This window comes from Mirounga angustirostris, unplaced genomic scaffold (genome assembly GCF_029215605.1).
Source record: "Mirounga angustirostris isolate CCGP_5_RB_7025 unplaced genomic scaffold, mMirAng1.0.hap1 SCAF_1, whole genome shotgun sequence".
NCBI classification, from domain to species: domain Eukaryota; kingdom Metazoa; phylum Chordata; class Mammalia; order Carnivora; family Phocidae; genus Mirounga; species Mirounga angustirostris.
Window position 1 is genome coordinate 90,616,367 of NW_026991709.1, and position 25,479 is coordinate 90,641,845.

The 25,479-nt window shown below is 33.0% G+C and overlaps 1 protein-coding gene across 1 annotated transcript in view; it reads right to left on the reverse strand.

Annotated features, from left to right (window-relative positions):
• Positions 1-25,479, reverse strand: part of NLGN1 (neuroligin 1) — a 686,783-nt gene that overhangs the window by 454,698 nt on the left and 206,606 nt on the right. Inside the window, exon 3 of the mRNA XM_054504325.2 lies at positions 356-508. Coding sequence (XP_054360300.1) covers positions 356-508 — 153 coding nt within the window. The remainder of the gene's footprint in view (positions 1-355; positions 509-25,479) is intronic.

Below are 25,479 nucleotides of genomic sequence, written 5' to 3' on the forward strand. Positions count from 1 at the left end.
GTAAAAAAAGGTGGAAGGAAAAATTTGTCCAGGGACTAATTCTTCTTGAAAGGCCCTGACACTGTTGCCTTTCACAGTGCTATAAAGTGAAACCAGGAAAAACATCACTCAACAATGTGAATAATTTCACTACCATTTACCTTCAAATTTTAAAATTAACCCTAGCTGTCTTCCATCAAGTAATTTATGAACACACTTATAGAATTTATTGAAAATATCAAAAATTTTGGTTCAAAGAAAGTCAACAAGCATAGAACAATGAATGAAACAAAGCAAAGCAAAACAAAACAAATCAAAACAAAACTATCACATACTTCATGGATTAATGGTGAAAAGAAAAGAAGAGACTTCTTACCAAGTACCCCAAGTCGATAGTTGACTGTGATGACGATCACGTTGCCATAACTTGCCAAGACACTCCCATCATATAAATTTCCAGTACCTTCCATATATGAGCCACCATGGATATACACCATCACTGGTTTGGGACCCCCACTGTCCCGAATATCTGAAAAACAAACGGTTGGCAATTGTCCTTATCCTCAAAAAACACACACAATGAAGCAGAGAATACATTTTTCCATTTTAGGGACAAAAGAGCATGATTTTAATAGAGTTCTTTAAATTGCTGTTTTGTTAAAGTGTTTCTTCAGCAACTCGTTTTATGAGCTATTGTGAAAAGAGCAATAGATATTCACTGTTTTCTAGCTAAAATTTTGTTTAAAATTATAAACTGAATTACAAAACTTGGACAAATTCAAAATGGGTGTGAATTTTAGTGCTTTTTGATTGATTTCTAAAGTGACTGTAGAATAAAAAGAAAGAATGATAATGGGTCTTAGAACTATTTTTTTTTAAATGTCATAGACCTCAAAAAAAAAAAAAAGTCATAGACCTCATATGGAATTTATGAGCCATATGCTAAGGACAATGTTATCACTGCTATTGTGAGTAAAACACTCTGTTTCTCCATTTCTTATTTACTATAAAGATTTTATTGAATGCATCATGATTATATTGAATAATTTATGCTCTAATTTGTGAACATAATTACAACACTGTGTTTTAGGTTGCAAGAAGTTTCATTTCACTACTCAAGTACCAACTGGCAGATGAATGTTTAGGCAGTAAAGTCTATATTTTTGTTGTTGTACGAAGGGTACTGTCACTTAAATGATATTTTTTCGTTAAGTCTGGGTTATCTGCTCACTCCACTAACCCTACCCTCTGGAAGAAGAAAAACTAAATTATATTTTTCACCTCTTTGTGTAACTATTGTACTCTTCTTAGTCCCATTTTGGCTCTATGATTTTGTCATGTAGACATAAAATAGAATACAGCTAAGTCTAGGTGTAAAGTACCCATTTTTAGAATGATGTTAAAGTGATTTTTACAGCTCTGACTTTTAATCAACTGTGTTTGCTTTACTAAGATACTTTCCCCAAATTTTGTAGTTTTCAATAAGGATCTAGAAATAATATATAAGGGAACCATAACATAATTTTAACTGGCATTAAAATTCTCTAATTTCTAAAGAAATAGGTGCTTAATTTTATATTGGCAAACATGGTTTTAACTATTGAATATTGAAATATTATATATGTATGTAAATGATTATGAATACATACACATACATACATCAAACATTACTATTCTATAATAGCCCATTATGTCTTCTACCCACAATTGAAACTAAATTAGATCAAGTGTATTTTCTTCTTGTTAATGCCAACATTAAAAAACATCATTTAAAATTATAGTTTTGTTCCTTTGCTTTTGACATTTTTTATCAAACTTAAATCTCCTACAATCTTTGCAATTGAGGTTTCAGCTTTCAGAATAGACTAATATAGTACAAATTCGTTGAAAAATCTGGTGATTATTTAGATGCTGCTTTATGTTTCTTGTGAAAAGGGTGACTAATATAAATGCTTCAATTTTTCTACTGTAATAATAAAGTAATTTCCTTAAATTAAAAATCCTTTTAGGATCAGGATTTGCACCTCAACTTGTTTGTCCAGATTTTCAAGTTAGGGAAACAGCTCATTGAAGAATTTAGAGACTTTTTAAAAAGACTATTTTAAATTTGACTTAATACCAGTATATAAATTTACCATAATCCCCTCCCCCATCTCCAAGGGTATACTTGAGTGTCTTATTTTTAAGTGGTGAGAGGAGGATACTTTGACATCAAAACTATCCATTAGACACAACTGCATTTAGAAGGAAAACCTAAATTTATTTTCTCCTTAAATCCTTAGGAGGGAAAATGGTATTCACTCATTTGTAAAGATCTGGGGGCTTGCAAAGATGTTAGGCTTACACAGAGAAAACAATCCTTTTGAAATTTTTAACTCTCTTCCATTTTTAAATGCCTGTTTGCTACATACAGTTTTAGCTTATTTTTCTAACATGGCTGGCACTGAAAAAGCAATAATAAATTATTAAACTGAAATCATTAACGGACTGTTCACAGCAGACACTGTACTCTGCTAATTGTATGCTTGTAGGTAGCACAGAGGGAGGCTGTTTCAGAATTCTTCTTTAATTAAAATCACATAGAATTACAAAGCACCAACTGTGAACAGTAATGAAATCTTGGTAGAACCATTCTGTTCACCTGGAAAACAATACAGGCACACATTGAGAAGACTTGCCACATTTTATACCTAATAACAGAATGAAGTGGACATTGTCAGGAAACACTGAAAATATGACAATACATCCTAGGAGCTACTTTGAGTGGTATCTTTTTATTTTTCTTTGAAGATTAGACTTGAAAGAATAACTGATAGTTTGGGCTGATTCTAATTTCTAATTTGTCTTTTCAAATTGCTCAAAGATTTCAGCCTTGTCTAAGAACTTAATATACCAAGCAGTTCTTTTCTAGAAAGTTATATGTAATTCTAATCCTGTGTTCTGAACAATATTTCTTTTTGCATGAAGTAATCCGGAAGCTAATAGTATATGGGGTACTTACTATCAAAATAAGTAAAATTCTTACATATAACAACCCTTAAAATTGCTAATAAAGTTTGGAAAGATGCCATATTTCTATTACAGGACAACTGGAGTTCTATGATAGTGTTTTATCACAGAGGTCTATTCTAGACTTTATTTTCTTCATAGTATACAGGTCTTTTTGATGTAAATATAAATAGTAAATAGTTTAAATATAACAATATAATAATATAGTTTAAATTATACCTATCTTTACTTTGATTTAAAAAAAAAACACAAAATCTTTATAAATTAATATATCAGATAGTGTACTACTGAATACCATCTGTTAATGCCATCATTTTAATAAAATTTTAAGGAACCATTATGTCTTTGGTGCAAATGTATTAGATGTACTTTAGTAATTTGTGATGAATTTATTAGAGCCAAGTCATCCCTCTAAATCTTGTCTCATATTTTTCTCTATAAAGAAGGGGGATTTCACCTAACATTTCTGACTTTGCCTAAGCAGCTGCTACTGATTTTACTAAAATCAAAACCACTCTCAGAGACTAAAACACTAGTTCAGCTACAGTAAAAATATAAATGTTCATAAAACATGTTTATATTTTCTGTTATGTGCATTTTTTTAGGCTTTGCCATGCATCTAAGTCTCTGAAGAGTGGATGGTAAGGGGGAAGTACTTATTATGATTGTTGTATGATGATTATTTTCCTTCTAAATTTTTTAGGGTAGGAAAGTATTTAAGTTTTTCAAGTTAAAAAAGTAATAAACTTGGAATCTTAGTAGATATCTCTATTTTAAATTTTTTTTTGCTAAAATAGATAGCAATCTTATCATTTTATTTTAAATAGTTCATGTAAAAGGTTAATAAATTGTATTTTTTTATTATGTTATGTTAATCACCATACATTACATCACTAGTTTTTGATGTAGTGTTCCATGATTCATTGTTTGCGTATAACACCCAGTCCTCCATTCAGTATGTGCTCTCTTTAATACCCACCACCAGGCTAACCCATCCCCCCCCTCCCCTCCAGAACCCTCAGTTTGTTTCTCAGAGTCCATAGTCTCTCATGGTTCGTCTCTATTTTAAATTTTAGTAACTATTTTAAATTTTAGTAACTATTTTATCTTTCCGATAAACCAAAATTTTAAGCCAATGTAGCAAGTGTCAATAGATCTAGAGCAATTAATGGGGATTTATTTGTGGCTGACAACCAGGGTTTGGAAATCACAATTCCCTTTAATCGTCCTAATGAATAATGATTAGTCCCATAACTCCTTAAATATGCTTACTGGTTTCCTTCTCTTAAAAAAACTCATTAAGTTCTTAATTGCCCATAATTTAGAGGTGTTGGCATTTAAGTTTTTAAATTGTAGGGTATTTGCCTCAATTTTTCTCTGATAAATATTTCAAGATATTTCAAGATATTTTTGTGTCCTCCTTTACTAATTCTACCAACCTCAGATACCAACCTCATTCCAAACAAGCAAAAGAATCTAGAAGTGTTGGCTAAATACAATTTTTAGTTAAATAAATAAATAAATAAAATAAAAATCTATAAGAACAGTTTTAAAAGGCTCTATTTAGAATATAAAATTGCATCTGAATATTGAAGTATTAATATTAAGATATTCTTAGCACAATTAAAAGCATTTAAATATCTCTTAAATCCCCAAAATAAATTGGTAGAAATCTAGGGTGTTGCTTTGACCCATTTTTATCACTTCAGATTAGTCTTTTTGCAACTATGGAAATAGCCTCAGAAATATGTAGTTTTTTTGGTTATTATAAAACACAACTGAAAAGTGATACAATTGTGTCTGGCCTAAAGCTGGCAAAAGAATAACTAACAGTAAAGACACAAAGTAGAATTAGAAGTAATGAATAGTGCTCTACTAAGAAGCCTTGGGTTAGTTTAAGTGAATGAGGGGCACACCCCAGTCAATGGGTCTGGTAGCCTCTGAATGCAGTAGCTGAGATAGGGACCTGGAAATCAAGTAAAGGATTTGGGTTATCAGTGAATAATGGAGATTAAGTTACTTGACTTTTGACTAAAGTAAAAGGAGTAATTTATCAAGTAGTTTATATTTGTTTTATGTCTAGTGATGTTGATTCATAATTTAGAACAAATTAAATATGAAAATTGGCCTTGGTTTTTATTCACATTCATGTCTACAAAATAATTGTAAAAGGAATTGCATAGAAGATGTTCAGACTTCTCTACAAAGGTTTTTTTATCCTGAGGAATATGTGAATTTATCTTTCTTGTCTTTGCTGTCTAAACAATTATCCAAAATGACAGCACAGAGGAATGGACTCAACTTGAATTGATTGCTCTTAAATTCTACACTCTGAGCATTTAAAAATATTTATTGATTTGATAAGTCTTGTGACTGACTGGCTTAGTACTTAACCTGAATACTACCTGCCAATTTAAACAGGGGTTTAGAACATTTTTAATGGCTATTTAAAAAGTGTTAAATGTGTTTTGAAAGAGGTCTGTAAAATAGATTCACATTTACAGGGCTTAGCTTATTATGGTGGCTCAGAGGTATTTTTGTAAACATGTAAATGTCTTACTGGATGCTATTTATCAAAGGAAAAGAAGAAGTATATTAAATCAGCAAAGTATTTTTTAAATAGGAAAATTATGTATACTAACCTTGTGAGTATTTTCAGAAAGTTTAGAGTTTACAAAGCTACACACTAAGAAGTCCTTTATACTTAAGTATTATTTAGATAACAAATGTCTAGGAGTTAAGGATTTTCAGAGGGCTCAGCAAATCCCAAAGCCCCTAGTGGAAGCAGTCTTCTCACAGCTGTGAGAACAAAGTCAATAAATTTATTGAATGTTTGAAAACTTCTGATTTCCAACAATGTTTTTTAAAAACACCATTTGCATTTTGATATTATAAGTTTATTTTTAGCTATTTAGCATTCAAAATGATAACTGTTGGACAGCTATAATGATTTATTTCAAATACTAATGACTGCTTTGTGTTTAATTTTTAATTCACTGTTGGGATTCATGGTAAACATATTTTTAATCAGAGATCATAAATTTCACTTAATCAAAATAATTCTTAAGTGTTATAAAATATTAAAACACAATATAATTTTTAAGCTTTCAATACTTCACCTCTATAATTTAATTTTCTACTGTGAAGTAATTTATTAAATAAATATCTCAATAAAATAATTCAAGTTGTTTAGTAAGGATATATTCATTCACAGTTGTAACTCATGCAACTAGCATTTCTGCTGACCTGCTTGTAGGTTATTTTATTTTGGAAAACCATTCATACTGTATTATTAATATCTTTATGAGATTTAATTTCTAGAGCTCTGGGAGTTACTTTTAAACCTGGGATAACATTAGTCACTTCTTGAAGAATCATAACAAGGGTAGTATTAAAAAAAAAAAAAAGTCCTAATTGGAACCAAGGTGAACTGAAAATATCAACGGGCCCCTCTGGATACTCCACCTTACACCAGGTAAAAGTACACAATGGAATGAGAAATGTCAAGTCAGTCTAGCAAGTACTTACATGTCCAGAGTGTATCAGAATTGTATTTCATAAGAAAGTTAGAAAGAGAAAACAATTTTGGTATTAGCGAAGTAGGAAATATTTTATTGCTTATAGTTCACAATACTTTGAAAATCAGAACACTTCCATTCGCCAGGCTAGAAATTATGTGCCTTTGAAATGAAAGGATACCTATCAAATCTGCCTGGACTGTTGAAGTGATTGCACAGTTTACTACAGTTATCCAAATAGGCGGAATGCCTTTCTTATCTATACCATTGAATTTATTTATGCAGTATTTAGGCAAATCAATAGAAAACAGTATTTTTGTCATATAAATTATATTGCTCAAGAAACACTTTATATCAGCTTTTAGCTGTCCTTCATTTTATTGGGTATGGGGTTCTTTTTAAACAAATATCAAAGGTAAAAATAAAACACATTTTGATATTGGGTAAAATACATAGATTAGAAAACATGCAAAATGGGTACAGAGAGACTACGGGGGAGAGATTGTTAGTTCAAAGAATGTGGACAAATTTCAGTCAAAACATGGGATGAAACATATCAAAAGTCAGTTCAAGAAAACAAAAAAAAAAATGCCCCTCTTTCTAAAACATTTTAATGGTTGGCATCAAAATGTAAAACTTAACATTCATTTTTTTTTAAAAATTAAAAATGTATATTTATGTGTAACAACAAGCAAGAAGACAAAACACATCAAAAACGGGAATTTAAAAACAACTCTTCAAAAAAAGACAAGAAGGAAAAAAATAGAAAGGGGTGGAAAAAGTGATTGAGGCCCTTGTCATGCAAATAGATTTGGTGGAAAAAAAAATACCTTCATCTTCAGCACCGTCATTATCACCTAAATCATCTGTCTGTTTCTTTGTAAGGGGACCTAGGATTGAGAATGGAGAAATGGAGGGAAAAAAAAAAAAAAGACAATTCAAGAATAAACAAGACTGAGGGGAAAAAAATAAATGTAAATACTAAAATTCTCAAGAGTATTTCCAAAAAGAGCGGGGAAGTGGTTAAGTCAAAGTTGATTATCTATTTTGTTTAAGAAAAAAAGAATCCCTCTCCCCAAAATATCTTATAGAGGATTTGGTCTGTGAATATATCCAGCATAGAAAATACATTATGGTTTGAAACTCAAGTCATAAGCAAAGGAAATGATTTTTTTTTTTTTAAATATCCACTGCATACAAAAAAGTAAACAGTTTTAGCTGAAAGAACTTAATTTATTCAGTGTCTTTTCTAATGTGAATTGGTGACAACAATAAAGAAAGTAGGCCAAACTCATCTTTAATTTGGGACAATAAAATAACATTGGGGAAAACAGAGATATGAACATTTTCAGGGTGTTTTTTTTTTTCTCCTAATTTTTTGTAAGAGCATTAACACTTGGATTTTATACATTTTTATATCATACATTTTCCAAAACTGTGACTTTTTAAAATTACTTGTCATTAAACAAATATTTCCCCATGTGTTTTAATTAAATATTAGCTGCGGATTTAAGACATTTGCAACCTGCACAAAAGTATGAACAGATAATCTCATCACTATGTAGATCAAAGGTACCATCAATCGAAGTCAGTGTTTGGTTATTAAGTTAGTTACAGAGTCAGGGCTTACATTTCATAAGCAATTTAGTAATATAACAGAATTATGCCCTCTTGCAATTTCATGTCCAGTATAGTTATTTATAAGGGAATTATGTTTTAGGATAATAATTGTATTAAAACACTGTGAATGTTTAATAAATGTTTTATTATACTTAACAATACTAATTTGCTAGAATAAAGAAGCACACCAAAGGGGAAGTCAAAGGCCATTTGAAAGTAATTTTAAGTGTCACATAATTGACATATTCAGCACACAAAAAAGCAAGTGAAGCCCCACATTTCTTTTCCTTTCCACAACCATTTAATTTGTATGACATTTCATAATCCTCATGCAAAAAGCAATCATTACAAACACAGGACACTCAAGTTAAAAGACAGCCAAACACAGCAGTAAGCAAGAGAATTTTGTCATGCATAAAATAACAGTCATAGAAAAAGGAAGGAAAAAAAAGACTGAAAGTCATGTATTGATTTCAATAATATAAATAGAAAAGAAGCAGGCATTAACTGCAAGCACACTTCATAGGGAAGGATTGTTAAACATTTCAAGAAAGACTTCTGAGTCTTTTCAGTGATTACTGTGCATTATGTTCGTAATTCAAACTATACCTATTATCAGAACCCTCAAAGAATGAAAAACACCATCCCAGAAAATGGAAGGGAAAAAAAAGAGATATAATCCAGTTATGTTTCATCAGCTCAGAGAAACAGCCTTGAAAAATAGTAGTAACTGGCACGAAACAAAAGATTAGAAATGGAGAAATTAATGATGAAACTGAAGGGATCCCTTGACTACTCAGTTGTAAAGTCAGGGTTTCAAGGTCATTCCAAATATAGACAGAGGAGCTGTATACAATAAATTTAGTGATATACTTTTATAGTCAGTCTTGTAAGCAATCATTCCTTTAAGAGAAAACCTAGATGAAAACAAGTGTATGTTAATTGACACTCAGTTACAAGTTCACAGAATTCTACATTTCTTTAATATGACCCTGCTAGTGCAAAAAATACCCTCAATGTTTTTGCATGTCCATGCAATGTTGCTACATTTCTGAAAAATAGAGATAGTTTATATTTAAATTCAAAAATTGCTGTATCAAAAACTATATTTGAAATATTTCCAGTTTTAAAACATCATGCAAAATATTACGCTTGGAAAATTATGTTTTCAAGCTTTGTATTTTTCTTTAACTACCTTAAGCAGTAAATGAACAGACTTCAACCGATATGATTTCTTTCATTTCTATTTTCAAGGATGCTATATAGAAATTATAATTTGATTTACTAATAGGCAACACAGATTAAGTGCAGTGGTTGTTATTTATTGCCACCCAAACCATTATCTACTTTCCAATTTTAGTTAAATTACTTAATTTGCTTAATTCTTGGCTCTATTAAGAAACCACTAGCATGAGTTCAAGAATTTTTTTTTTTTGCTGAATCATCAGTTCACTAACATTTGGAGACACATGTAAAACACAAGTTAAGTCACTCTCCTTACTTTGTTCAGCCCTCTTTTCGACAATTCAGATGAAGTGTTTTTCTTTCCTGCCTTAGGATACCAGAGGCAATTTACAGGACTTCTTCAGGAAATCATTCAGGTTCTACAGTCACCTAGCCAATAGTTTTACATACTTTGCACACACACAGAATTGCTGGTTCTTGGGGCTCCTGAATGGGACTGTTGGTTAAGTGACCGACTCTGGATTTGGTCTCAGCCCCGCCATGGGCTCTGCACTCAGCCTGGAGTCTGCTTAAAACTTTCTCTCCCTCTCCCGCCTGCCCCTCCCCCCTCAAATAAATAAATAGATCTTAAAAAAAAAAAAAGAATTGCTGGTTCTTGGGTCTGCATAAGATGTGATAGTAAGAGAATTTTTATGAAAACATGATCTGTCACTTGTTTGCATGTGGGACATAGTTCTCAGTTGCTATTTGATTCTGGGTCTGCATAAGTAGGGAAGCCATGGAAATGATACTGCATATACCATAAGACGACTTTTCCATGGATAATATGGTTGAACAACCTTTTTTGCTGCAGTTTTATCACCTTCCCTACTCAGGAAGCTGTATGCCTCTTAACTGATGTGGGATCATGATTACATACATGCACTAGATGGAACATTTTTTACTGTAGTAAATCTGAACAGTTAAAAACAGATATAGATATTCAGCATCATAAATAGATGGGGACATCATTATCTTAGAAAAAGATTAAGTCAAATTCTCCCAACTAAAGAAGTTTATTTACTGAATAGTAAATAAAAACTATTATTGTATGATATTAAATTGTTCCCACAGTATGGGTTCCAGCAATATTTTCATAATTCCAGCATAACTGAGTTTTCTTAACATCAAAAATTGTTTACATGTCTGATTTTTTTAAGGTTCCCCGGGAAGAAGAGGGGTGATTGAACAGTTTTTGGCAAAAATGGTTATAAAAAGAAAACAAAAACCCAGATTTCCTTTATCTCATATGCCTAAAGGCACAGGAAACAAATATCTGAGAGGATCCGGCATTGCAAATTGAAAAACTCAACATTGGTTTCTCTCAGGAAGCCTCAAATAGAGTAAACATATGCTTGTGGATTACAGAAACAGATCCCTACATGATCTCAAGATTCCTTATTCCCAGACTGGAAGGAAAATAGCCTATTGCCCTGAGCTTCCTTCTTTCTAGAATATCAGCAACTATGGCTCATTTTTAGTTTATTCTAAACTGACATAATTTGATGTAATAACTGATCTTAAAGTTTTTTTAATTGAAAGAAAATATAGTTAGAGGTGATTGTCATTAATTTTCTTATGAAAATCAGGCAACCACATTTTAGAGACCACGTATTTCCTGTAAATTGATCAACATTATTTCCCCAAAGGGTAAAATATTTATCCTTCAACAAAAATACACAGCAATCATTAACAACATTCCAACCATAGCTTATGCTTCTTTTAAACTACAAACAGTTCATTTTCAATACCAGCAATTTAAATGGGTATCTTAAACACCAAAATATAAAGCGAATGAGTCCTCTAAAACCTGGAGAAGTGATTTATTTTACCTTGAAACTATAGGATCTGTCCTCCTTGACGAATGCACACATAACTCTCATTAGAGTTAATAGGAAAGTGGACCTCATGTCATTTTGAAAGGGAGTGAGAGTAATTATTATATTTTATATCTCCTATAGGCAATAAATAGATTCAGTGGTGAAACAACAGGACTAGGAAGGTAAAGGGAACTCCTAACCATGAAGGTAAAGGGAACTCGTAACCATGAACTTTGAACTCATTTAAATCTCAAATAGTTTCTATGCCGTTAATATAAGCATAATTCAAAGTGTTGGCCTTTATAAAGGACTTATGCAGTCTTATATTTTAGGATCTGACCACAGTGCCTTTTATTTTTTAAAAAAGGAATAAAAATATCAGCATTTCTCTGTAGTTAACTGGAGAATAATTACGAGGCCCTGAAATAATCACTATCCACCCATATTAATGCTGCTTTTTATCATTCTCTTTGATGAAGGGCTAATATACTTTAGGTCTCAAATACATTAGAACTGATTATAAATTCCTTCATTACGGGTTCAATTCAGCAGAAATTATCAGTACTTTGTGTCACACATATCTGCAAAAGGCAAGCAGGTTGAGGGTATTATTAGCTCCTGACTTAGAAAGCTGGCCATGAGAAATGTGTCCTTCTTAAGAGAGCAAGTCTTTGAAAATTTTAGGATTATATAGAGCTCCAGGCTCCTGTGAGTTCCATTGTGGTACATTCCTGGCTAATGACCTTGCTCTATTCTTTCCCCACCTGACATTAGAGGTAAACTGACTCCATGGAATTCCTAAGGCTATTTTCACACTTTCTGTGGAAATATAAGGATGTTGCCACTTGTTCTGGGGCAATTGGAAGTTGTTTAAATCTTTTCAGGAATGTTTTTAGTCTTTATAAAACTAGAACCAACGATGTAAAAATCTAATTATGTCTGTTCTATACGGAGGACAATGCTGGAATTCAGTACATTACAAATATAAATAGCAGTATGTTACTGTATTTGATTTTTTCCAAACTGATAAACAGTAACATACAATGACTTAAAGAAATCAGATATCACGACCGTTGGTGTCATTGCAAAGGTAGTAAATTTTACCTATTGAAATTTAGTGAATTTTATATAACTACGATACACAACTCTTGAGAATACAGAAATGAGTGAAAGCAATTGATTTGGAATAATGCTCATTAATTTGATATTACTCTATTAACTAAAGGTTATCACACTCTTAAACCATCGATTTTATTAATATGTAAAGAAATCATAGCTGAAAATAATTTTCTTAATACTTTTTCAATTAAAAGATAGCATTCTCGTGCAATGTCATAAATATGCATTATGAGAAAATAAAAATACAATGCAAACTGATGTGATGAGATATTGGAAGCAAACTTTGGGAGAATTCATAGTTTTCAAAGACTCCATATCTGTGCAAATTTTGGTGACACTACTATGCCATGCATGATGTTTCAGTATCTGTTAGGAGGGCTGCCTGTTTAGGCTTGTGGTTCCAATGTACATATGCTATAGAAAGGACTAGGTTCCAAGGGTATAAAAGCAGCAGACATGCTCTGTGTTTATTTTTGTGTTAGCAGAAAACACCTATGTGAACAAAAAACACACTCCCTCAGTTCTTCAGAGGCAGAGCATAGCTTAAAACATGAATTTTGGAGAAAAGAAAATTTGATGTTAAGGTCAGGAAAAAAGGAAAGAGAAACCTTGGATCCCGTACATTGAGAAGAGCTCATTCATATTTATAAGAAAAACAAGTTGTTTTTTAATAAAATTACCTTTCTTACAACACTTTGAAGTTAAAAGCAATCCTGTCTAGAACAAAAGTGGTAGGATCTGGGGAATTTTTTTTTTAAGTAGATAAAAAGTAAGTAAAATAGGCTAACTCTTAATCTGAGCATCACCAAATTTTCACAAGCTCATTATTTTTTTAACACTACATTTGTTTGATTTTTTAAAAAATGCACATGCAGTATTTTATATCATGAAGAATGTCAGAATAATGCTCCCTTCTCATCTGGAGCAATGTGACTCTATGTTGCATAAATCCTGCAGTACTCTGTGAAGACATACTCTCCACTGACCTGGCTTTCCACACATTATCCAGAGGTGTACCTGGGTGTGATGAGGACACAAGTGCCACCAGATCCCAGAGCTCTCTCAGCAAGGCTTGAGATTAGGATGGCATCAATAGTCCAAACTTCTTGGTATGGCTGCCAGTATTTAGTCATCCAGCTTTTCCAAATATGTTATGCTAGGTCACCAGGATACATGGTGAGCAACACAGGCAAGACCCTAGCCCTCATGAAAATTAATTTTGTTAGAGAAAGAGACATTAAGCAAATAATCACACACATAAACATATACTTACAGACTGTGTTAAGAAAAAAAAAGTCTTAGTGTTATGAGAGGTTATACAAGGCAACCTAGCTGAGTCTAAGGACATCTTCGTTGAAAAAGTGCAATGTAGCCTGGGGACTGAAGGACAGCTCAGTACTAAGCAAGCAAAGAGGCTGGGGATGGGAACGTAGGGTGGAAAGAAGATTCCAGCCAGAAAGGCCCTAAAATTAGACAGAGCCTGGAGGTCGGTGAGGCTGGCAAAGGAGAACAGAGAGTAGTGGGAGATGAGGATGAGTATGCAGCTCCTCTAGCCTGGGGATTTGTGTCTTAACCCTAAAATCAATAGAAAGTCATTTTTTTTTTTAAGATTTTATTTATTTATTTGACAGAGAGAGACACAGCAAGAGAGGAAATACAAGCAGTGGGAGTGGGAGAGGGAGAAGCAGGCTTCCTGCCGAGCAGGGAGCCCGATGCGGGGCTCGATCCCAGGACCTGGAATCATGGCCTGAGCCGAAGGCAGACGCTTAACGACTGAGCCACCCAGGTGCCCCCAATAGAAAGTCATTTAAAGGGTTTAAGCACACACTGATAAGTAGGGCCCTAACTGAATCTTAAGGAGAAAATCACAAAGAGGTCAAGTCACTCCAAATCATAGAGCAGAGAATACTTTATACAGAGGTCTGCATTATGTTCTTACCAGATGAAAATAGTTTCACCAGAAGAAATTAGATGATGGAAAAGGAGTCTATAACTCTTCTCTATTTTCTGTTTGCAAATAAAATGAATATCATCAAAAAGAAAAATCTAAATACATCTAAAATTTTATGAATATTTTAAAGTTTTCTATTAAACATGTATTTAAAGTTAAATTTATTTTGCCTAAGAATTAACATGATGAGAATTAACATATCCTAACTACTCTTATATTCATACAAAGATAGATATTCTGTAAGTGATTTCTACTTGGATATCTCACCTCCTCAGCATAATAGGGATGCCCACCAGGTCCACCTCAAGGCCAATTTTACTTCCCATAAAGGTTTTGCGTTCAGAGTTATAACTTCCTGCTACTTCTCCAATTTTACTCCTGTCATGCTCTCCCAGAACTCTATTATTATTGGCCTTGTCTGTGGCCATCACTATCACATGGCTGAATTATTGCAGTAACCTCATAGTTGCTCCCACTGTCATCTAGACTCTAGACTGTCTCCCAAGCCATTTTGTATGTCATAGGTTTTTGAAGTTGTAGATAATAATAGTGGCAAACCCAAAAAGAAAAAAGATTTAATCACCATCAGCTAAAATGTACACACATTCAACTCCTTCTAAGACTATAATTGCAAGCATTCCAAGGGAACAGGAACTCAAGAGCGTATACAAAAAACTTGTACTGTGAATTTTAAAATAGCTATAACAAGACAGATGAAAACTAAATATAGTTTAACACTCATTTTGATGTTTTAGAAATTCATGAGCAAAAAAAAGATTTTTTATTCAAAATGGAAACAAGTCACTTCAAATATTTTTTTTAAAAAATGCAGTTCAGAGTACTGTTCATTAAACACCACTTTTATTGTTTCACTACTTAAATAAAATTTTTTACTGTCTGCTTTTATTTTATCATTTTAGACTAAATGCCCCAGAGTGAACCATCAGACCCTCCTTATTCTTTCCAGATTTTATCTCTTCATTGCATTGCTTTCCAAAATACATCTCTTCTGAATTCTGCCAAACACTTAAAGAAAAACTAATACCAATCTCTCTTAAAGTCTTCTCCAAAATTGAAGAGGATGTAATGCTTCCAAACTCATTTTATGAGGCAGCGTTACCTGATAGCAAAGCCTGATGATCACACTACAAGAAAAGAAAATCACAGGCCAATATCCCCAATGAGCATAGATGCAAAAATACTCAACAAAATATTAGCAGACCAGATTCATCAATACATTAAAAGGGTCATATATCATGATGAAGTGGGATACAAAGATGGTTCCACATTAGCAAATTAATTAATGTGACATACCACATTAACAAAATGAAGGCTGAAAATCATATGATCATCTCGATAGATGTAGAAAAAGCATTTGACAAAACACTACATTTTTCATGACAAAAGCTCTCAACAAACTGTGTATAGAGGAAATGTATCTTGACATAATAAAGGCCATATACAATAAGTCCACAGTTAACATCATATCCAATGGTGAAATGCTGAAAGCTTTTCCTCCAAGATCAGGAACAAGACAAGGATGCCCTTCCTCACCACTTTTATTCAACATAGCACTAGAAGTCCTAGTCAAAGCAATTAGGCAAGAAAAAGAAATAAAATGTGTCCAAATTGGAAAGGAAGAAGTAAAATGGCCTCTATTTCCAGGTGATATGATATTATATATAGAAAGTCCTAAGGACTCCACCTAAATACTGTCAGAACTAATAAACAATTTCAGTAAAGTAGCAGGAGAAAAAGAGCAATATACAAAAATCAGTTTTGTTTTTATAAAAATGAAATATCAAAAAGAAAAAATTAAGAAAACAATCCCATTTATAATAACATCAAAAAGGTCAAAATACTTAGTAATAAATTTAACTAAGAAGCAAAAGATCTGTACACTGAAAGCTATAAGACACTGATGAAAGGAACTAAAGAGGACATAAATAGATGGAAAGATAGATATGGACATTTCAATGTCCATAAATTGAAAGAATTAATATTATTAAAATGTCGATACTATTCAAAGTGATCTATAGATGCAATGCAATCCCTCTCAAAATTCCAGTGGTGTTTTCCACAGAAACAGAACCTACAATCCTAAAATTTGTATGAAACCACAAAAGACCCTCAATAGCCCAAGCAATCCTGAGAAAGAACAGCAAAGCTGGAGGCATCACTGATTTTAAACTATATTACAGAGCTATAGTAATCAAATCAGTATGATATTGGTATGAAAAGCAGACACATAGATCAATAGGACAGAATAGAGACCCTAGAAATAAACCTAAGCATATGTGGTCAATTACTTTTCAACAAAAGAGCTAAGAATATATAATAGGGAAAGGATAGTCTCTTCAATAAATGGTGCTGAGAAAACTGGACAACAGCAAGCAAAAGAATGAAACTAGACCCCTATCTTACATCACACACAAAAATAATCTCAAAATGTATTAAAGACTTGAATGTAAGACATGAAGTCATAAAACTTCTAGAAGAAAACATAGTAAGTGAACTCCTTGATGATGGCCTTGGCATTAAGTTTTTGGATTTGATACCAAAAGCAAAGGCAACAAAAGTAGAAATAAATAAGGGGACTACATTAAGCTGAAAAACTTCTACATACCACAGAAATTATCAATAAAATGAAAATGCAATCTATGGAAATGGTGAGAACATTTGCAAACCATGTATCCAATAAGAGGTTAATACCTAAAATATACAAGAAATTCATACAACTCCATAGCAAAACAAAACAAACCAAAAAATTTCTCAAACAACCCAATTAAAAAAATTCAAAACCTAAATAGACACTTTTTTTTCTGAAGAAGACCTATATAGGGACCGATAGATACACGAAAACGTGCTCAACATCACTAATCATTAGGGAAGTACAAAACAAAACCATAATGAGATATCATCTCACCTTTATTAGAATGTCTGTTATCAAAAGACAAGAAATAACAAATGCTGATGAGAACGTGGAGTAAAGAAAACCCTTGTACACTGTTGATAGGGATGTAAACTGGTGTGGAAAACAGTACGGAGGTCCCTCAAGAAGTTAAAAATTGAACTACCATGTGATTATGATCTAGCCATTCCACTTCTGGCTATATATCCAAAGGCAATGAAATCATTATCTCGAAGAGATATCTGTACCCCATGTTCACAGCAGCATTGTTCACAATAGCCAAGGTATGGAAACAACCTAAGTGTCCATTGGCAAATGAATGGATAAATTAAATGCGGTGAATATATACACAATGGAATATTATTCAGACTTAAAATTATTTCATCTTTAGTAACATGGATGGACCTGGAGGAAATTATGCTAAGTGAAGTAAGCCAGACAGAAAAAGACAAATACTGTATGGTATCACTTATATGTGGAATCGAAAAAAGTTAAAAATAAGAAAATGAAAGTCATATTCATAGAAATAGTAGAAAAATGCTTGCCAGGATCTGGGGAGTGGGTGAAATAGGAAGAGGCTTGGTGTAACAGGGTAAAAATTTTCAGTTTTAAAATAGATAAGGTCTGAAATGCATAACATGGTTACCATAGTTGATAACACTGTATTGTATAATCGAAATTTGCTAAGGCTGTAGACCTTAAATGCTCTCATCAAAAAAAAAAAAAAAAAGTAAATACATTGGGAGACAAAATCCAGAATACATCTTTTTCCATTGTGAGTCTTCTCACTATTGCTCAAAAATGACCTCACCCTCACTCACATCTCTCTTTCCACCTCATGCATTCCATTCCACATGGATTGATTCTCTCTTACCATGCAATCTCTTGTGCTCCCTCTTGTCTGATACAATAAATGATAAGCTTACATTAAATATTATTAAAAAACACTTATAAAATCCAGTGATTATATGCCCAGATTCATAGGATGCTATAGCTGGAAGTGACCTTACTATCAAACTCATTTCCCAATTCCTCAAAAAAAAAAGGAGTGTTAACTGATTTTGCCCAGGCCCCAAAGCTAGTTAAAAGCAGAGCTAAGTCTAGATTTCATGTTTCCTATCACTCTATCTAGTTAGCTCCTTTACAGTAAGTCACATGACAATAAAAGACAAGCAGGGAAAAGGAAAAAAAATTGGGTGTGGAGGTTAATGATGTAGCATAGATATCTTTTTTTTTTTAAAGATTTTATTTATTTATTTGAGAGAGAGAGAATGAGAGACAGAGAGCATGAGAGGGAGGAGGGTCAGAGGGAGAAGCAGACTCCCTGCCGAGCAGGGAGCCCGATGCGGGACTCGATCCCGGGACTCCAGGATCATGACCTGAGCCGAAGGCAGTCGCTTAACCAACTGAGCCACCCAGGCGCCCGACATAGATATCTTTTAAATAAACGACAAACCAACAGGCCCACCATTATTATAACTCTAATGCCTTTAGTACTCCTGTAACCCAAGATTTTATTTAGATGTCATTAAGGTTAAAATTGAAATAAAAATAAATATTTTCCTTTAAAAGGAAAGCACCCACCTACAGTGCTATAGGCTGATACCCTTTCTAACTAGGCAATTTTAGTATTTTAATATTCCCTCTTAATTTCAAAGACATTTCCAAACCTAGAAGTCTATAACTCTAAAATGTATTTAAATGTATTTCCTAGAATATATATTAATACTACTTGATATTGTGACTGTGTTCTAATTGGTTTGGAAACAGATCTCTCTCTCTCTCTCCATATATATATATATATATATATATATATATATATATATATATATCTAGCACATGTATAGTTATATAATCTTGGATGTGTTTTTTAACTTCATAGAGTAAGGAACACAGTGCCACCCCACCCTCAATATTGTTATGATAATAATTCAAAGTGCCTAGTAAAGTGCTTAATATAGAGATGTACAATTAAATATTTGTTTGCCTTTCATGTTTCTTTTATGTATTGCTTCAAATCAAATCTTTAAAACATATGCACACACACACCCCTCCACTCACACATATGCTTCCTAGTATAACATGTACTAAAGAAAAAGGACTTTAGAATTAGGTTGTTCCCACTCAGCTATCTACTAGCTATGTGATTTTTGTAACTTTCTTAACCTCTGTATTATTCAGTTTCCTTAAATGTAAAGTTGGACAATGTCCACCTAACAAGACTATATCATAAGGATTCAAGATCATGGATATGAAATACCTAGTTCAGTGCCTGATCTATGGAGACTACAATAATAATAATGATAAGTATCACTGAATTGTCTTAATGTGACATTGTTTTAATATGTACTAATGTCTAATGTATAGATATTGACAACTATTTTCACTGAGCTTATATATTTGACCCAGTCCCCTATTGCTTAATGTAGAAACATTTAATTAGAGTCTAATATTTCATCATCCTCCCCAAATAATCTATCACCAGAATGTTCTGGCAAAAAGGTAATTATGGTATTTCACATTCACTTTGAAAAGTATTGACACAAATTTACCAGAATATTCCTCAGAAGGTAATAGTATGCATGCTTTATGAAGTCCACTGAGCACCAAGCATCCTAGAAGGTGTGTAGCAATAGTTGACTATATAAACATTATTTTCCACCAATGATCTCCAGGAAGATTATGTTAAAGTACTTCTTCATCCAAGAATAGGTTTCCTGTTAGTTACACATACCTCCATATTTTGACAATGACAATCTGGTAGAAAGAACTTTTCTGAATGAGTCATAAATTTAGCATACATTTTTATGTGTCTAACATATAATGGATTTTCACATATTTTTAAGTCTAAACCAAGGAATCACTGACACAGTGATTAAAATTATAGTTTCTAAAACTATGCTACCTGGTTTCAAATCCTGTCTGTAGTTACTACAAGCTCTGTGATCTTAATTTCTCTGTCTTCTTTTCCTCATTTTTAAAATAAATGTAATTAATAATGGTACCTCTTTATGGAGTTGCTAAGAACTAAATTATATACCAATATACCAAGTGGCTTACTTGACACAATGTAAATGGTGAAGCAAAGTATTAGCTATTGTTATGAGATAGCTGGTAATTATCTTCATTTAATAGTTTGGGAAATAGAGATTAATGAACTTGTTCAAAAAACCTGATGCTATGTTAACCACTCCATAAGGATTTTTTTTAAGATTTATTTATTTATTTGAGAGAGAGAGTGTGTGTGCAAGCCGGGGGCGGGGGGGAGGTTGGGCAGAGGGAGAGGGAGAGGGAAACCCAAGCGTACACCACGCTGAGCTAAGAGCTGATGCGTGGCTCTATCTCACGACCCTGAGATCAGACCTGAGCTGAAACCAAGAGTCGGATGCTTAACCGACTGTGCACACAGGTGCCCCAACTACTCCACAAGGATTATCTTATTGGCTCTTCACAACTATTCCAAATCTCAGGATTATTATTATTCCATTTATAGGTGGATTGGGAGGGCAATCTGGGGCTTAGAAAAACTATGAATTTGTCCAATATCTTCTATCTAATAAGTAGGGATGCCAGGATGTGAGATAAGTTCTGCATTATTCTGGAATTCACACCATTAAGAATATTCTGTGCTTCCACAGGGTATCATAACAATCTCAAAAAATCCCTTTCAGGGAGATTAACAGAAAAGCAGTTAAAATCTAAAAGAGTGTCTCATTGGGATATACATATATATGTGTATATATATACACATATAGTTGAGACTCTAACCACTTAGAGTAAACTTTGCTGCTAATATATTACATGGCATTAGGTTCATTGAAATGATGAAAAAAAAAAGGAATGAAACAATTACAAATGTGGGGAAGTGCAAAACAAGATGTTCTAGGTAACTCCTCTAGGGTATAAAGAAAAAGAAGCAAGGTTGTGTATCCGGAATTCAACAAATAAAATAAAACATGTGAGTAATATGCTCTGCAAAGGGACCAAGTCTTATAAATGTCTTGTCCTGAACAGAAACAGTGGGTAGGCAGGATGGAATTCACTTCATGGGAGCAAGACAGTGTAGAAAAAGCAGGAAATGTTGTTTATTCAAATGGAGAACATCAAATTTGAATCTTAGTTTGTTACTTAGTCCCAGGGGTATGGACCCCAGGCACAGGAGGGCCAAATGGTGAAGCTCTGAGGCAGTTTCTTCCACAATAACAGGAGTCCTCAGCAGCACGAGATGGCTCATTTCAGAATGACAGCAGCCAAGTTCTCTGTTAAAAGAGCCCACATTAGTAACACGCCTGGCTTCTAGTTTGAGCACTGCTCCTTACCTAGATGATAAGGTATATGACATTATTCAAGTCACTTCATATCTCTGAGCTTTCTGTTAGCTGTAAAAAGGAAGACAATGTCTTCTAGCCATCTTGGGAAATTCTTGTAGAATCAAATGATATTTGGTGTTTGTGAACACACTGCAAAAGGCTTTTCCTGTGTAATGTGAAAGCTTTATATTATTGGCATTAAATGAGCTGGAAATAGTGGGGACTGCTAATTAGAAAGGTCATGACTGACCAAAGGACTGGCTGCATTATGTTTTCAAAAGAAGAATATTTATATTATCTTAAAGAAAAAGTCCAGATATACATATACATATATATATTTTTTAATTAAAATCCTCCTGATCCCTATGTGCCTATCAAGAACACAGGTTCTGGAATCAGAATGTTACATTCTGACTCCACCATCCTCCCCATTGTCAGACTTTTGGAAAGTCACTTGACAGCTCTGGCCTTCAATTTATCCATCTGTAAATTGAGGAAAGAAATAACACAGTGGGGCACCTGGGTAGCTCAGTCAGTTAAGGATCCCACCCTTGATCTCAGGGTCATGAGTTCAGGCCCTGCGTTGGGCTCCACGCTGGGTGTGGAGGTTACTTAAAAAAAAAAAAAAAGAAAAAAGCTCATAACATAGCATTGTTTATGAGATTAAAAGTGGTAATATATGTGTAGCTCTTAGAACAGTGTCTGGCATATTTTAAGGACACAATACATATTAAAAATTATTATTAAAATACACTAAACTCAACATTTAGAAAACTACATTAATTGACAGACAAATTACAGCAGAAAAAATAGATATTTTCTTGGTGTCTTTAAAAAAGTGAAGATTCTGAATGTAATTAACAATATGTTTAATATTTAGTCATTATAGATTTGAAATTGATTACCAGCTAGCGAGAATTTTAAAAATTCTTTTTTGGCAAAATATCAGCTCTGAATTTGTAGCATTAGAAAAAAAAGTGCAGAAAAATTTAAAAGCAAAATGCCATAGCAGCTCTTTATTTCCATTGTAATATTACTCATTAAGGAAAGAGTTGACAGGTTTGGGACAAATTAGCATTTCTAATACTTTAAAACACCAAAAACCATTTAAAACACCAAAAACTTTCATGGAAAGGTAAAAGTGATATTCTGGATGAAATTATACTTTTAAATTATATCAATATTAAGATATTTTTTCTAATTCTATTATTTACCAATTTTGATGTTCTAGCTTTATTTTCATAATTGGTAGTAGTGTTTAAATGTGGTTATATGCACCAGCACTGCAAGAAATAATTGCTTGAGGGTGACTCCATTCACAGTGTGCATTTAAGGTGCTCAGTTTAAGAACACCTGCAATAGGAACATGGCCACTGAAAGCTTACATTCTATCTTGTGCATGAATTGTGTTTTGGGAAACCCATGAGCAAAATTAAGGTATTTGATCTTCAAAATATAAACATGCCATCTTAAAAGGGGCTTATCTCTCAAGTATTTAATGGTTGCTGGATTACAAGAATCAATACAGGATAAGAAGCTCCATGTTTTATTGATTTCTCCTTCCTTGCATTTTCATTCTTCCTTTAAGCTATTAAAATGCCTCAAATCAAGCTACTTTTTGTAAGATAGTCCAGAATAATAATATTAATCAAAGATAACATATCCAATACTAATATTTTGCTATTGGCAGTCAAGATTGCCTTTGAAAAAAAATTTTTACTTATATAAATATGAAAGCTTTTGCATTTAGTTTCTAGTATTTTTACAACAAAAACACTTTTTTTAAATATATAGAAATCGCATTTGACTTTGTAAAATAGTTCACATTTAGATAAACAGCCATTTCTTGAATATCACATAATTTTTATTTTAATATAGAAAGCTAGAAACAGCTGTATTAAAATTTAAACTAATAAAAAAATACGTGTTTCAGAAATTTGCACATGAATCAATGTTTCTAAATTTGAAATACACTAAGAAAGGCTGCAATGTTGGCACCCTGTGGTGAATTATTTGGATAAATAAATCCTTCTTATAAGAGAATAATCACTCCAATATGTGTTTTCTAAGTTACCATTCCTAATTTTTTTCCTTTGAATATGAATGCATCTGTATTTATTTAGTAGTAAACTCAACTCTTCTGGTTCATGTTAAGAAATAGTATCTAATGTTTTAATTGCTTATAATTAGGATTCATTTATCTTTTGTGATTCATCTAAAGATAACTTGTCACTGAGAATGAATGATTTTCAACATTACTTTGTTGAAATGGAGTAGAAATTTGCTTCTGCGGGCAGTTATTACAGACATTTGTTTTTAAGTAGAAGAGCAGTAAGAAAACTCATAAGAGAACAGGTACATAAAAAGACTAAAATGGCTCAGCATTAAAAATAAAAGAAATAAAACTGAATAGATAGAAATATTCAGGACAATTACATTGTACAAAATTCACAGGTGGAATACCTCCCCCTCGTGACCCTCCCTTTGTATTTGAAAATATCTTTCAGATTAATCCCTGTAAGAAAATCAATAAAATTCAGTTCTCTAGACAGTGCTTCTCCAACATGGGTGTACATGAAAAATACCCAGGGATCCTATTAAAAATGACAATTCCTACCTCCCCTTCCGTTTGAGATTGCTCAGGGTTCAGTGTAGAGTTCAACAATGAAATGATGAATGAGGTCTATAGAACACACTTTGAGGAAAACTTGGGATCTAGACCCTTTTCCTATTTGGGGGATTTTGAATCTTTTCCTATTTTAACTCTCACCGGGGAGTAAAATGAAAATATCTACATAAATATATGAAATTGACAACACTGTGTACATGCTTAGTTATGACACATATCAACTAGAAATATTTGTGTGACTGACATGGTGCTTTCTCTTTGAGAAGAAAATGCCCAGAAGAAACACAGTGTCCTATTCCCAAATAAAGCTGTATTTTGTGACAATACTTTAGATGATAGATGAGATAGATGGATAGATAGGTAGATGATAGATATATGTATATATACACAAGTATACAAACATATACATCATATATACAAACTCATGTATACATATATAATAATACATATATATGTCATTGGAAGTATTAAATGGTTCTATCCCTTTGCTTTAGTATTTAGAAATCTAGTCAAGAAATAATCTCTATCTCAAAATATTTTATACCGTATTTGTTTAAAATGTATTTAATTCTGGCAATAGTTTAGATTCTTTGAGCTTCACATATTATCAAGAATACTCACCTTACTATCTCATATGATATCATACCAGGCCTTTAGTAAAACTAAGGCTGGTGGAAGAAATAGTTTTTAGACAAAGCAATGAACCCAACCTGAAGTAGTTCAGAACATACTTCTAGGAAAATTAAGGAATGTAAAGTAAGGAAGATGTAAAAATTATGAAGAAATATCTAAGGGGTATAAATGTCAAAGAGTGAGAGAAATATGCTCCCTAGAACATAATGAAATAAACAGAAGTATAAAAATACAATAAGAACACAGCACAGCCTTCTAAGGGTGGCGGCACCATCTGTGGCCTGGGAAAAGAGGAATTGTTGGCCCCCTGCCTAGTGCAGGAGCCAGGGAGGCAGGGAAGCTTTTGAACTATTACAGTGAGAACTGAAGTTGTAGTCTTTTTGTCTTCAAGCTACAGGTATCCATGTCTCTCTCCTTGTTTCTGTGTGTGTGCATCTCTGTGTGTGGACGTCACATCCACTCTTGTGTGTGTATTTCTTTGTGTATGACTGTGTGTGAATTTTTCTGCCTAGTTAAGCATAGATTTCATTCTTGTGGAGCTACATCATTCACTTTGTGTGTAAATGGCTCTGAATATATGAGATCTGCCCAACTACATCTTGCTGCTTATTTGCATACTTTGCTGTGCCTTGTATGTCTCTCTGACCAAGTGTGTGCTTTTTTCCTATCTGTTGTATATATGCCTCTGTGTCTCCATTTATGAGTCTCTTTTTTTTCTGCTTCTGAGTGTCTTTGACACCTGGTGTCCCATTCTAT